Source organism: Dama dama, chromosome X (assembly GCF_033118175.1).
Source record: "Dama dama isolate Ldn47 chromosome X, ASM3311817v1, whole genome shotgun sequence".
NCBI lineage: Eukaryota > Metazoa > Chordata > Mammalia > Artiodactyla > Cervidae > Dama > Dama dama.
In genome coordinates, this window is record NC_083714.1 from 48,041,539 (window position 1) to 48,057,409 (window position 15,871).

Here is a 15,871-nt window from a genome sequence, read left to right on the forward strand (position 1 = left end):
CTTTATTAGGGAAAAATGTTTTAAGACTCTAGTTATTTAGAAATCCTAAAATATGGTGATAATTAAAAGACCAATTTTTACTCAGTCTTATGTTAGTACTGATGTAAATATTCTCTGTACAGACTTCCATGACTGTCCAGTGGATAGAACTCCATGCTTACACTATAAGGGCATGGATTTAACCCCTCTTCAGGGAACTATGCCTCCACAACCTACATAGTGGTCACTCCCCCCAAAAAAAGTTATCTGTGGGTGGTGATCCTGTTTGTAATGTGTACTGGGATTGGGCCACCACCACTGCCCTTCTTGGGAATGCATTGCTCCCAGAAGTTTCTTAGCAAATAGGTGGCCTAAACAATATTTGGTTTGTTCCCTCCAAACATTATTTGAGTCCCTGGGAGTGCTAGTTGTGGGTTTTAGTTGTATTAGCACTTTGTGCCTTCTGAGCACCTTTAGCTGACAGCATAGGTGAGTGATGCAACAAACCCCATTATGAGGTAGGTGGCCAGGAGGTGATTTCTGCCTGCCTTTCACAGGGGCAGTTTCACATTAACCACCCCTATGTGAAAACTCCTTCCCATCTGGGCCTGGCAATCTAGACCCTAATGTCTTTCCGCACCCCAGACAAAGGGAGGAACACCACACCGCTACTCCTTGCCCTTGAAATCAAGTGTTAAGCAGAGTTATCCATCTTCAGTGCAGACTCCTGACCCAATCCACACCTCTGCTCTCTGGCTAACTGGGGACCCAAGGGTCTCTTCCCCAACCTCTTGGGACCCCATATCCCTCCCGTCTCCAGTGCCCACATCTTCTCCTTTCCCTCCCATCCATCAGAAAATTCACACACACACAGATATCATCTTTTCACCATTTGATGTTTATTTTACTTGCAGCCATCAGTCTATTATGTTAGTATAAGAGTCTTTTCTTGGTTGGCCATTGCTTAGAACGCAGACCTCTGGAGACACAATTCTAAACTGTCTGACATTTGCTATTCACTTACTGGTTACCCAGGTTGTACTTCTCCAGGGTCTCTTTTTTTGGGGCAGCTAAGCTTATTTTCCCTTTGGATTCTGCCTCCTTCCTTGACTCTGCCTCATACTTTGGTACCTTTTTCGGCTTCGATTCGATTTCTTACATCCACAGCGAGAGAAGAAGCAGTTTGTTTTTCTTGTTTTCTTCGACTTCTTCGATTGAGTGGCATACGAACGGATTTTCTTTCTGAAGATACTTTGCAGAGGTCTTCTGACCCTCATGGTCATATTTCGTGCCTGGAAGACAAGACAAGGGTATTAGCTTTGAGGAAAGGAAATAAAAACTGAGGTGGAAGGGAGATTTCATGAGAAAGGGATGTGGGCTAATGACGGCTTTTGTGCCAGGCATGGGTAGTGTAGAGGTCTTGGGCAGCAAAGTCAATGGAGAACATGGGAAGCTTAGTTGGAGTCATCTCACCTTCACTCTGCCTCTGCCCCTCCTTTGACAAAGGGTCTTCTTTGTTCCATTCTTCCTTGAAGCAAACCGCATTGCAACTCCTCTTGACTGCTGTGGCTTCCTGGTTGCCTTAGTCATGATGGTGCCAAGAAGTGGCCTAATCCAGACTTTCAGCCTCTGACCTCCCTATTTATACCCTTTGAGGACAATGAGGAGCCACACCCTTCAATCTGATTGGTCCGTTAGGCACTGCCCCAGCCAATAGTAGCTTGGGGGGCTTAGACATCACAATGCACCACTGTGCCCATCAACATGGGCTAGTGGATGCTGAGGGAGGCCATGATATAGCTTTGCCACTGCTAACACATCTGTGTGTCTGATTCTGGAGAGTGGTGTTTCAGGGGCATGGTGCTTCTCCTCATGACCTTCAAACTTCCTTTCTGTTCCCTTTATCCTTTGACTTATATGTGCCACTTCAACACTCCTGCCTCCTTCATCCCTCTATGAACATCTGCCAAACCCTTTCTGTCCCAGTTCATCCCTTCAGAGTCCTCTAAGCACTTCATCTCTAGACCACCTTCTGCCTGGTGGGGGTTCCTGAGGGCTTAAGGAACTTAAGAGCAACCACTTAAAGTGAAGAGAGGTAATTAAGAACAGGTTAAATGTTTTATCTACTGTGATGAGCTTTAGCGACCCCCCAGACTTGGTGAATCCTCAGTCTGTTGCCCAAAGTTCAATGCACAGTCTCCATAAGATTACACATCAGAGCAAAGACAGTTTTAAATGTCTCTTCTACTAAATTATTGGGGACACTTCAACTCTTATATTGAGGAGGGAAACTCAACTTGCCCCCTCTACCAGAAATAAATTCCTTCTTATTGTTTCTTTTTTAAAGGAAGGTGCTCAAAGTCAAGAGTGAGTTCACCACCGCCCCACTGAACTTTGACTGAGTCAATTCCCCAGTCACCCCTCCTTGACCGTTATCAGTAGGTAGGGCCCGTGGCAGTGCTGACCAATAGCTGAGCAGGACAAGTATCTGTAGGTAGCTCACTGATAGTTGGTTGCTTGTGGGTGGGGCCAGTGAGGCACTGACCAATGGCTGAGCAAGCCCTGTTGCCTAGTAACAGGAGGCGGAGTAATACGGCACAGCAAGGGCTACCTGCGAAGGGCTCTGCCCATGTTGCTCTGTTACCTAAGGACACTTTGGGTCCAGTGTGCTGGCATCTTTTTGTTTGTTTGTTTGTTTTAATTTATTTATTATTTATTTTCTCAGTGGGTTTTGTCATACATTGACATGAATCAGCAATAGATTTACACGTATTCCCCATCCTGATCCCCCCTCCCACCTCCCTTTCCACCCGATTCCTCTGGGTCTTCCCAGTCCACCAGGCTCGAGCACTTGTCGCATGCATCCCACCTGGGCTGGTGACCTGTTTCACCATAGATAATATACATGCTGTTCTTTCACAACATCCCACACTCACCTTCTCCCACAGAGTTCAAAAGTCTGTTCTGTACTTCTGTGTCTCTTTTTCTGTTTTGCATATAGGGTTGTCGTTACCATCTTTGTAAATTCCATATATATGTGTGTTAATATGCTGTAATGTTCTTTATCTTTCTGGCTTACTTCACTCTGTATAATGGGCTCCAGTTTCATCCATCTCATTAGAACTGGTTCAAATGAATTCTTTTTAACGGCTGAGTAATATTCCATGGTGTATATGTACCACAGCTTCCTTATCCATTCATCTGCTGATGGGCATCTAGGTTGCTTCAATATCCTGGCTATTATAAACAGTGCTGCGATGAACATTGGGGTGCACGTGTCTCTTTCAGATCTGGTTTCCTCAGTGTGTATGCCCAGGAGTGGTATTGCTGGGTCATATGGCAGTTCTATTTCCAGTTTTTTAAGACTGACTCCTTTCCAACCTCAGATTTTTATTTCACATACTTATTTAACTTTTGCCTATCATTCTTTTCGTTATATTCCCAGGCGTTCCTGTCACCAGCACTTATCTCTATGCCCCTCCAACCGCTGCCACTTGATCACATGTTCAGCATATAGTATAAATAGTTCAAAGCCAACAAGAATGTGCAGGCCACCCACGTTGAAAACTATTTTGACAAACCTTAAATTCACAGTGATTCTTTTTACTATTTACAGTGTAACAGAGCAGGATGAGCACAGCCCTTAACAGGTAGCCATTGGTGTGTTCCATTTCAACCCACCCTGTTCCTAGGCAACAGGTGTTGCCCAACCATTGCTTGGTGCCTCAGAGGGCCCCAGCCACAAGCAAACAGTTGTAAATGAGTGACTGTTAGCTGTCCTGCTTAGCTACTGGTCAGCACCGCAGTGGTCCCTGCCCATAGGTTACTGTCAATGAGCGATCATTGGAGAAGCAATTAAGTCAAAGGTGGTGTGGTGGTAATCAAAAAGAGAATGAGATTAGAGGCAGATTCAGGCCTTCTTCCAGAGGCCCTGGAGCTCACGCAAACTTGGGCCAGTGGGTGAGCTGGAGGGCCCAGGGAATAGACTGGGGACTGCATCCTGTAGCCCTCCAGATCCCTCACTAAGGCTCTCCACTACCCTTGGCCAAAGCCTTGAGAAGCAGTGTACCTCTCCCCCATCCCTGTCTCTGCGACATACTAGCAGTGGTTTTCTTTCTGGGTCTCAGTCTGTGAGAACTGGTATCTCCATTTGGATGCCCTGAGGACACTGAGGACCTATTGTGTAGGATGCCTGTCTCCGTCAGGGATGACAGCTGGGCAGAGTGTGGGAACCTGGCCCTGAAGGAGCTGCTGACTGAGATCTGCTTCCCCTTAATCAGGAATGGGACACGGCAGGGTGAAATCTCTGCCTCGAGCCTGCCCTTTCTTGTCGGGACAGAGAATAACATTCATCTGGTAGAGATTCATAGGAACATCATTACCTGATCATGGCCTAACCCTAAGCACAAAGGGTGAGACACCAAGAAGTCTGCAGCAACTTACCACAACTCTCTCTAACATTTGCTTTCAAACGCACTTACTGAAAACTTTCAGGAACTTTGGGTTCTTAGGGCAAGAGCCACCCATCTCCTTGTATGAATCTTTAATAAACCTTTCCCTGTTCCAAACTCTCAAGTTTAGGTTTGATGGGCCTCATTCTGTGTCAGGCACATGGACTTGTGATTTCAGTAACAACAGTATTGTCTAAGGACAGACTTTGCCTCTCTTAAACAACAGCAGAGACTGGCCAAGTGCTCACAATTATCCATAAAATACCCGCTGACTTGACTTGGTTAAATTTTAGCCAAGCTTCTCTCCTCTGAACTTCAGCTTTCCCCCAAGCTTGAGCAAGCCCTAAGATGCAAACATTTCTGTCTCCCTTAACAGCTCATTCTGAGAATCAGCTCACTCCAGAGAGAAACATTTCCTGTTAAGCTACTCCATCATGCAGTCTGCTCAACCATCCCCACCACTTGCCCCATCACACACACACACACACACACACACACACACACACACACACACACACACACACAAGGTTCCTGCTGGCCCTGCTTATACTTCCATGTTAAAGAGACATCTTTTTCTGTTCTAGTTTGAGACATGTGAGGAATTGTGGTCAAAGCATTCTCCCTATTGCAATCAGTTCAGTTCAATGGCTCAGTCATTTCTGACTCTCTGAGACCCCATTGACTGCAGCACATCAGGCTTCATTGTCCATCAAGTTGGTGATGCCATCCAACCATCTCATCCTCTGTCGTCCCCTTCTCCTCTGGCTTTTAATCTTTCCCTGCATCAGGGTCTTTTCCAATGAGTCAGTCCTTTGCCGCAGATGGCCAATGAATATTCAGGATTGATTTCCTCTAGGATTGACTGCTTTGATGCCCTTGCAGTCCAAGGGACTCTCAAGAGTCTTCACCAACACCACAGTTCAAAAGAATCAATTCTTCAGTGCTCAGCTTTCTTTATGGTCCAATTCTCACATCCATACATGACTATATGGAAAATTTAGCTTTCACCTAGGGACCTTTATGGTAAAATACTGTCTTTGCTTTTTAATATGCTGTCTAGGTTGGTCATAGCTTTTCTTCCAAGGATCAAGCATCTTTTAATTTCATGGCTGTAGTCACCATCTGCAGTGATTTCAGAGCCCAAGAAAATAAAGTCTGTCACTGTTTCCATTGTTTCCCCATCTATTTGCCATGAAATGATGGGACCAGATGCCATGACCTTAGTTTTTTGAATGTTGAATTAAGCTAGCTTTTTCCACTCTTCCCTTTCGTCCTCATCAAGAGGCTCTTTAGTTCCTCTTTGCTGTCTGCCTTAAGGGTGGTGTCATCTGCATATCTGAGGTTATTGATATTTTTCCCAGCAATCTTCCAGCTTGTGCTTCATCCAGTCTTGCATTTCTCATGATGTACTCTGCAGAGAAGTTAAATAAGCAGGATGACAATATACAGCCTCACCATACCCCTTTCCCAGTTTGGAACCAGTCTGATGTTTCATATCCGGTTCTAACTATTGCTGCTTGCCCTCCATAGAGAGTTCTTGGGAGGCAGGTAAGAGGGTCTGGTATTCCCATCTCTTTAAGGATTTTCCACAATTTGTTGTGATCCACACAGTAAAATGCTTTCGTGTAGTCAGTGAAGCAGATTTTTTTTTTTTTTTAATTCTCTTGCTTTCTCGATGATCCAACGGATGCTGTCCATTTGATCTCGTGTTCCTCTGTCTTTTCTTAGTCAAGCTTGAACATCTGAAAATTCTTGGTTCATGTATTGTTGAAGCCTAGCTTGGAGAATATTCAGCATTTTTTAGGTAGTGTGTGAGATTATCCTATCCCCATAGTCATGTCAAATGAAGTTCCTTCTTACAGTAAAACATCTGGATTCATTTTATTTAATTGTACAAATGAACATAAATTCTTCAGTGTAATGGTTATTTCCCACTTACCAGGTATTAGTTAACCCCCTGCAGGGGGTAATCCAAGTCTATGCCCAGACCAGTAATGGAGAATAAGCTGAAGTTGAAGGGTTCTATGAAGACCTAGAAGACTTTTTAGAACTAAAACCCAAAAAAGATGTCATTTTCTTTATAGAGGACTGGAATGCAAAAGTAGGAAGTTGAGAAACACCTGGAGTAACAGGCAAAGTTGGCCTTGGAGTACAGAATGAAGCAGGATAAATGCTAATAGAGTTTTGCCAAGAGAACACACTGGTCATAGCAAACACCCTCTTCCAACAACACAAGAGAAGACTCTACACATGGACCTCACCAGATGGCCAAAACCAAAAACAGAATGATTGTATTCTTTGCAGCCAAAGTTGGAGAAGCTCTATACAGTCAGCAAAAACAAGACTGGGAGCTGACTGTGGCTCATATCAGGAACACCTTATTGTCATATTCAGACTTAAATTGAAGAAAGTAGGGAAAACCACTAGACCATTCTGGTATGACCTAAATCAAATTCCTTACAATTATACAGTGGAAGTGACAAATAGATTTAAGGGACTAGATCTGATAGACAGGGTGCCTGATGAACTATGGACTGAGGTTCATGACACTGTACAGGAGACAGGAATTAAGACCATCCCCAAGGAAAAGAAATTAAAAAAAAAAAATGGCTGTCTGAGGAAGACCTAAAAATAGCTGTGAAAAGAAGAGAAATGAAAAACAAAGGAGAAAAGGAAAAGCATGCCCATTTGAATGCAGAGTTCCAAAGAGTAGCAAGGAGAGATAGAAAACCATCCTCAGTAATCAGTGCAAATAAATGAAGGAAAACAATAGAATGGGAAAGACTAGAGATTTCTTCAAGAAAATAAGAGATACCAAGGGAACATTTCATGTAAAAATGAGCTTAATAAAGGACAGAAATGGTATGGACCTAACAGAAGCAGAAGATATTAAGAAGAGGTGGTTAGAATACACAGAAGAACTGTACAAAAAAGATGTTTATTACCCAGATAATCACGATGGTGTGATCACTCACCTAGATCCAGACATCCTGGAATGTGAAGTCAAGTGGGCCTTAGGAAGCACCACTATGAACAAAGCCAGTGGAGGTGATGGAATTCCAGTTGAGCTATGTCACATCCTAGAAGATGATGCTGTGAAAGTGTTGCACTCAATATGCCAGCAAAGTTGGAAAACTCAGCAGTGGCCACAGGACTAGAAAAGGTCAGTTTTCATTCCAATCCCTAAGAAAGGCAATCCCAAAGAATGCTCAACATACCTGACAGTTGCACTCATCTCACACTGGCAAAGTAATGCTCAAATTTCTCCAAGCCAAGCTTCAGCAATACTTGAACCGTGAACTTCCAGATGTTCAAGGTGCTTTTAGAAAATGCAGTGGAACCAGAGATCAAATTGCCAACATCCACTGGATCATCGAAAAAGTAAGATAGTTCCAGAAAAACATCTATTTCTGCTTTATTGACTATGCCAAAGACTTTGACTGTGTGGATCACAATAAACTGTGGAAAACTCTGAATGAGATGGGAATACCAGACCCCCTGACCTGCCTCCTGAGAAACCTATATGCAGGTCAGGAAGCAACAGTTAGAACTGGACATGGAAGAACAGAGTGGTTCTAAATAGGAAAAGGAGTGCGTCAAGGCTGTATATTGTTACCCTGCTTATTTAACTTATATGAAGATTACATCATGAGAAACGCTGGACTGGGTGAAGCACAAACTAGAATCAAGATTGCTGGGAGAAATAACAGTAACCTCAAATATATAGATGACACCACCCTTATGGCAGAAAGCCAAGAAGAACTAAAGAGCCTCTTGATGAAAGTGAAAGAGGAGTGTGAAAAATTTGGCTTAAAGCTCAACATTCAGAAAACTAAGATCATGGCATCCAGTCCCATCGCTTCATGGGAAATAGATGGGGAAACTGGGGAAACAGTGGCAAACTTTATTTTCTGGGACTTCAAAATTGCTGCATATTGTGACTTCAGCCATAAATTTAAAAGACATTTGCTCCTTGGAGGAAAGTTATGACCAACCTAGACAGCATAATAAAAAACAGAGACATTTTTTTGCCAACAAAAGTCTGTCTCATCAAGTTATGGTTTTTTCAGTAGTCATATATGGATGTGAGAGTTGGACTATAAAGAAAGCTGAGAGCTGAAGAGTTGATGCTTTTGAACTGTGGTTTTGGAGAAGACTCTTCAGAGTCCTTTGGACTGCAAGGAGATCCAACTAGCCCATCCTAAAGGAGATCATTCCTGAGTGTTTATTGGAAGGACTGATATTGAAGCTGAAACTCCAATACTTTGACCACCTGATGTAAAGAACTGACTCATTTGAAAAGACCCTGGTGCTCCGAGAGATTGCAGGCAGGAGGAGAAGGGGACTACAGAGGATGAGATGGTTGAATGTCATCCCTGACTCAATGGTCATGAGTTTGGGTAAACTCCGAGATTTGATGATGGACAGGGAGGCCTGGCTTGCTGTGGTCCATGTGGTCGGAAAGAGTTGAACACGACTGTGCAACTGAACTGAACTGAACTGAAGTGAAACAGGTGTTGGAAATAGTACCTGAACAGAGTGTTTGGATGTAAGAGTGATCTAATCAGAACTAAAATTAGTTGTTTTTTGAGTTATGGGAAATAGAATATTTTTTCCTCTTGGAATAAAAAAGGGATAATATAGCCCCTGTTGCCAGTCACAAACATCTTATGATTTTGAACCATGCCAAACTGAGGATGAAGCAAACACTAGAAATTATATGGAATTGAGAAAAATGATTATACCCAGTGCTGGGATATAACCATGCTAGAAATCTCCTCAAACTACGAAAATAGAATTAAAAAAAAATATTTTAAAACAGTGTAATTTGTGCTGTCACTCATAACTAAAACCACCTGATTGTTGTAATCTTATAATTTTCTTCATTTTTAAAGTTCTCCTTTGTCACTTTGTTCATGATACTTTCATAATGTTTTACCATTTATTCAAATATATTATTCTTGGTGGATTTTTTAAACTATGACTTTTGTTCTATTTGTCATACAAAGTCTGTGCTAAGTCTCAAGACCCACGCAACATTTCAAGGTGTCATTTTTTTAATTACCATTCTAACACATACCATAATTTATAATATTTATTTCTCAGGATTCGTGTTTCTCCTTTACCCAATAGAAATCATATGATCTCCATAAATCCTTACTTTTCTAATTCTGTGGCTTTTATTTTATTGAGCCCATTAAAGAACTTTGGCTGTGGACTTCTTTTGAGACACTGTTGGGCCCTTAAGTGAGACAGAATACACTTTCTAAATAGTATTTAGTTTTCCAAATTGCAATTCTGTGTATAATTGTTACTGTTATTTTAAGAACATCTTCTAAAATTGAATAGCATATCTTAAATGTCAGTATAAAATGATAAGCTACTGAATCATTTTTGATGTTTCAGAAGGTTTTATTGGCACTCATTCACATTCAAGTTATATAATATACAGGCAACTTCTGATATATTTCTTTTTTAATTTAAAATTTTTAACATCAAAAACAGTTTGTATTGGGGTATACCTGATTAACAATGATGTGGTAATTTTAGGTGAACATTGAAGCAACTCAGTTATACATATACCTGTATTCATTCTCCCCTCATTTCTTTTTTTAAAATTAACTATTTTATTGAAGGATAATTGCTTTAAGAATTTTGCTGTTTTCTGTCAAATCTCAGCAAGAGTCAGCCATAGGTATACATATGTCCCCTCACTTTTGAAACTCCCTCGCATCTCCTTCCCCATCCCACCTCTCTAGTTTGCTACAGAGCCCCTGTTTGAGTTTCCTGAGCCATGCAGCAAATTCCTGTTGGCTATCTATTTTACATATGGTGATGTAAGTTTCCATGTTACTCTTTCCATACATCTCACCCTCTCCTCCCCTCTCCCCATGTCTGTAAGTCTATTCTCTGTCTGTTTCTCCATTGTTTCCCTGTAAATAAATTCTTCAGTACCACTTTTCAAGATTCCATATATATGTGTTAGAATATGATATTTATCTTTCTCTTTCTGACTCACTTCACTCTGTATAATAGGTTCTAGGCCCATCCACCTCATTATAACTGACTCAAATGCATTCCTTTTTATGGCTGAGTAATATTCCATTGTGTATATGTACCACAACTTCTTTATCCATTCATCTGTTGATGGACATCTAGGTTGCTACCATGTTCTAGCTATTGTAAATAGTGCTGCAGTGAATAATGGGATACACATGTCTCTTTCAATTTTGGTTTCCTCAGGGTATATGCCTACAAGTGGGACTGCTGGGGCAAATGATGGTTCTATTCCTAGCTTTTTTTTTAAGGAATCTCCATACCATCTTCCATAGTGGCTGTATCAATTTACATTCCCATCAACAGTGCAGGAGGGTTCTCTTTTCTCCACACTTTTTCTAGCATTTATTGTTTGTAGACATTTTGATGATGGCCATTCTGACTGGTTTGAGATGATATCTCATTGTAGTTTTGATTTACATTTCTCTAATAATAAGCGACGTTGAGCATCCTTTCATGTGTTTGATAGCCATCTGTATATCTTCTTTGGAGAAAGCTTGTTTAGGTCTTTCTCCCACTTTCTCATTGTGTTTGTTTATCTGGTACTGAGTTGTATGAACTGCTTGTATATTTTGAAAATTAATCCTTTGTCAGTTATTTCATTTGCTACTTATTTCTCCCATTCGGAGGGTTGTCTTTTCACCTTGCTTATAGTTTCCTTTGCTGTGCAAAAGTTTTTAAGTTTAATGAGGTCCTGCTTGTTTATTTTTGTTTTTATTTCCATTACTCTAGGATGTGGGTCATAGAGGATCTTGCTTTGATTTATGTCATCAAGTGTTCTGCCTATGTTTTCCTCCAAGAGTTTTATAGTTTCTGGTCTTACATTTAGGTCTTTAATCCATTTTGAGTTTATCTTTGTGTATGGCGTTAGGAAGTGTTCTAATTTCATTCTTTCACATGTAGTTATCCAGTTTTCCCAGCACCATTAATTAAAGAGGCTGTCTTTGCCCCATTGTATATTCTTGTCTCCTTTGTCAAAAATAAGTTACCCATAGGTGCATGGGTTTATTTCTCAGCTTTCTATCTTATTCCATTGGTCTATATTTCTGTTTTTGTGCCAGTACCATACTTTCTTGATGGCTATAGCTTTGTAGTATAATATGGTGTCAGGAAGGTTGATTCCTCCAGCTCCATTCTTCTTTCCCAGGATTATTTTGGCTATTCAGGGTCTTTTGTGTTTCCATATGAATTGTGAAGTATTTTGTCCCAGTTCTGTGAAAAATGCCATTGGTAATTTGATAGGGATCACATTGAATATGTAGATTGCATTTGGTAATATAGTCATTTTTACAATACTGATTTTTCCTACCCAGGAACATGGAATATCTCTCCATCTGTTTATGTCATCTTTGCTTTCTTTCATTAGTGTCTTATAATTTTCTGTGTAATTTTTTCTCCTTATGTATGTTTATACCTAGATATTTAAGTCTTTTTTGTTGCAATGGTAAATGGAATTAATTCCTTAATTTCTCTTTCTGATTTTTCACTGTTAGTAAATAATAATGCAAGTGATTTCTGTGTATTGATTTTTGTATCCTGAAGCTTTGCTAAATTCACTGTTTAGCTCTAGTAATTTCCTCACGCTATCTTTAGGGTTTTCTATGTACAGTATCATGCCATCTGCACCCAGTGAGAGCTTTATTCTTCTTTTCCCATCTGGATTCCTTTTACTTCTTTTTCTTCTGTGATTGCTGTAGTTAGGGCTTCCAGAACTGTGTTGAATATTGGTGGCAAAAGTGGGCACCTTTGTCTTGTTCCTGATCTTAGGGGGAATGCTTTCAGTTTTTCACCATTGAGAATATTGTTTGCTGTTGGCTTATCATATATGGCCTTTACTGTGTTGAGATAGGTTCCTTCTAAGTCCATTTTTTGAAGATTTTTAATCATAAATGAATTTTGTCAAAATCTTTTTGTGCATATATTGGGATTATCATATGGTTTTTATCTTTTAATTTGTTAATATGGTATATCACATTGTTTGATTTGTGTATATTGAATGATCCTTGCATCACTGGAATAAACCCAACGTGATCATTTTGCATGAGCTTTTAATGTGTTGTTGAATTCTCTTTGCTAAAATTTTGTTGAGGATTTTTGCATCTATGTCCATCACTGATATTGGCCTGTAGTTTTCTTTTTTTGTGTTGTCTTTGTCTGGTTTTGGTATCAGGATGCTGGTGGCTTTGTAGAATGAATTTGGAAGTGTTCCTTCCTCTGCAATTTTTTGAAAGAGTTTTAGAAGGATAGGCATTAGCTCTTCTCTAAATGTTTGATAGAATTCTCCTGTGAAGCCACCTGGTCCTGGGCTTTTGTTTTTAGGGGATTTATGATCACAGCTTCAATTTTCAGTGTTTGTATTTGGATTGTTCATAATTTCTGTTTCTTCCTGGTTCAGTCTTGGAAGATTGAAACTTTCTAAGCATCTGTCCATTTCTTTCAGGTTATCTATTTTATTACCATATAGTTGTTCATAATAGTCTCTTATAATCCTTTGTGTTTCTATATTACCTATTATAACCTCTTTTTCACTTCTAATTTTGTTGATTTGATTCTACTCTCTTTTTTTCTTTATGAGTCTAGCTAAAGATTTGTCAATTTTGTTTACTTTCTCAAAGAACCAGCTTTTAGTTTTATTCATCTTTACTATTATTTCTTTATCCTCAGATAATTATGATTTCTTTCCTTCTACTAATTTTGGGGTTTTGTTTTTCTTTTTCCAGTTGTTTTAGGTGTAAACTTAGGTTGTCTATTCGATGTTTTTCTTGTTTCTTTAGGTAGGATTGTATTGCTATGAACTTCCTTCTTAGAACTGCTTTTTCTGCATCCCATAGCTTTTGAGTTGTTGTGTTTTCACTGCTATTTGTTTCTAGAAATTTTTTTTTATTTCCCTTTTGAATTCTTCAGTAACCTATTGGTTATTTAGAAGCGTGTTGTTTGTCTCCATGTGTTTGTGTTTCTTATACTTCTTTTTTCTTGTAATTGATATCTAGCCTCATAGCATATGCTAGGAGAAGATGCTTAATATGATTTCAATTTTCTTAAGTTTACTGAGGGTTGATTTGTGACCCAAGATATGCTCTATCCTGGAGAATGTTCCATGTGTACTTGAAAAGAAGATGTATTCTTCATTTCGATGGAATGTCCTGAAGATATCAATGAGATCCATCTCATCTAATGTATCATTTAAGACTTGTGTTTCCTTATTAATTTTCCATTTTGATGATCTGTCCATTGGTATGAGTGGGGTGTTAAAGCCTCCTACTATTATTGTGTTACTGTCAATTTCTCCTTTTATGTCTGTTAGTGTTTGTCTTATGTATTGAGGTGCTCCTGTGTTGGGTGCATAGATATTTAAAATTGTTATGTCTTCCTCTTGAATTGATCCCTTGATCATTATGTAGTATCCTTCCTTATCGCTTGTAATCTTCATTATTTTAAGGTCTATTTTTTCTGATTTGAGGATTGCTACTCCAGCTTTCTTTTGCTTACCATTTGCATGGAATAGTTTTCAATCCTCTCACTTTCAGTTTATATGTGTCTCCAGGTCTGAAATGTGTTTCTTGTAGAGAGCCTACATAAGGCTCTTGTTTTTGTATGCGTTTAGCTGGTATGTGTCTTTTGGTTGGAGCATTTAATCCATTTACATTTAATGTAATTATTGATATATATGTTCCTATTGCATTTTCTACTTGTTTGAGGTTGATTTTGTAAATCTTTTTTCTTCTCTTGTATTTTTTGACTATGGCCCTTTAACATTTGTTGTAAAGCTGGTTTGGTGGTACTGAATTCTCAACTTTTGCTTGTCTGAAAAGCTTTTTATTTCTCCATCAATTTTGAATGAGATCCTTGCTGGGTACACTAATCTTGGTTGCAGATTTTTCCCTTTCAGTACTTTAAATATATCCTGCCATTCCCTTCTGGCCTGCAGATTTGCTGCTGAAAGATCAGTTGTTGAGTATATAGAGTTTCCCTTGTATGTTACTTGTTTCTTCTCCCTTGCTGCTTTTAATATTCTTTCTTTGTGTTTAGTCTTTTTTAGTTTGATTAGTATGTGTCTTGGTGCGTTTCTCCTTGGGTTTATCCTGTATGGGACTCTTTGTGCCTCTTGGACTTGATTGACTATTTGCTTTCCCATGTTGGGGAAATTTTCAACTATAATCTATTCAAAATTTTTCTCAAAGCCTTTGTTTTTCTCTTCTTCTTCTGGGACCCCTATAATTTGAATGTTGGTGGGTTTGATATGGTCCCAGAGGTTACTGAGACTGTCCTCAACTCTTTTCATTCTTTTTACTTTATTCTGCTCTTCATAATTGATTTTCACCATTTTATCTTCCAGCTCACTGATTCTTTCTTCTGCTTCAGATATTCCGCTATTGATTCCTTCTAGAGTATTTTTAATTTCAATAATTGTGTTGTATGTGTTGTGTTGTGTGTTTATTCTTTAATTCTTCTAGGTCTTTGTTAACTGACTCTTGTATTTCTCCATTTCGTTTTCAAGGTTTCTGATCATCTTAGCTATCATTATTCTGAATTTTTTTCAGGTAATTTGCCTATTTCCTCTTCATTTCTTTGGACTTCTGTGTTTCTAGTTTGTGCCTTCATTTGTGCAGGATTTCTCTGCCTTTTCATTATTATTTTTTTAAAGTTATTGTGTTTGAGGTCTCCTTTTCTTAGGCTCAAGGAAAGTTGAATTATTTTCTTTAAGGATGTTGAATTCTTTCTTCCTTTTAATTTCTACCCTTCTAAGGTTGGTCCAGTGGTTTGTGTGAGCTTTGTATAGGGTGAGAATTGTGCTGAGTTTTTGTTTGTTTGTTTTCCCTCTGATAGGCCAGGCTGAATTACATGGTAATCCTGTCTGCTAATGATTGGGTTTGTATTTTTGTTTTGTTTGTTGTTTAGATGAGGCATTCTACACAGGGTGCTACTGGTGGTTGGGTTTTGCCAGGTCTTGTATTCAAGTGGTTTCCTTATTGTGAGTTCTTGCTATCTGATACTTCCTAGGGTTACTTCTCTGGTAGTATAGGGTCTTGGAGTCAGTGCTCCCACTCCAAAGGCACAAGGCTTGATCTCTGGTCAGGAATAAAGATTCCACAAGTGGCTTGTTATGGAATTAAGTGAGATTAAAACAAATATCCAAAAACAAGAAACCAAAGATAAACCCCAGACAAATGGCAGTTACAAAATCAGGCAAATAATGATTAAAATAATGAAATATACACTTACACATATACACCCATGAGCAAAGTGAAAACAGTCCAAAAAATTAAAGTACAGTAGATTGATCCAGAGAACAAAGGAAATCAAAAATTATATTTACTAGTTAAAAACAAAACTAACTTAAGCACAAACTGGAAAACAAAACTAAAGCAAGGTGCCAAGTGGGG

At 39.3% G+C, this 15,871-nt stretch overlaps 1 protein-coding gene across 1 annotated transcript; it reads right to left on the bottom strand.

Annotated features, from left to right (window-relative positions):
- Positions 1–1,055: 1,055 nt before the first annotated feature.
- Positions 1,056–1,569, bottom strand: LOC133052070 (spermatid nuclear transition protein 3-like). The gene is made up of 2 exons (XM_061136842.1): positions 1,453–1,569; positions 1,056–1,271 (listed from the first exon to the last, which is right to left on the bottom strand). The coding sequence occupies exons 1-2, from the start codon at positions 1,567–1,569 to the stop codon at positions 1,056–1,058; spliced, it is 333 nt and encodes a 110-aa protein (XP_060992825.1).
- Between the last annotated feature and the right edge of the window lie 14,302 nt (positions 1,570–15,871).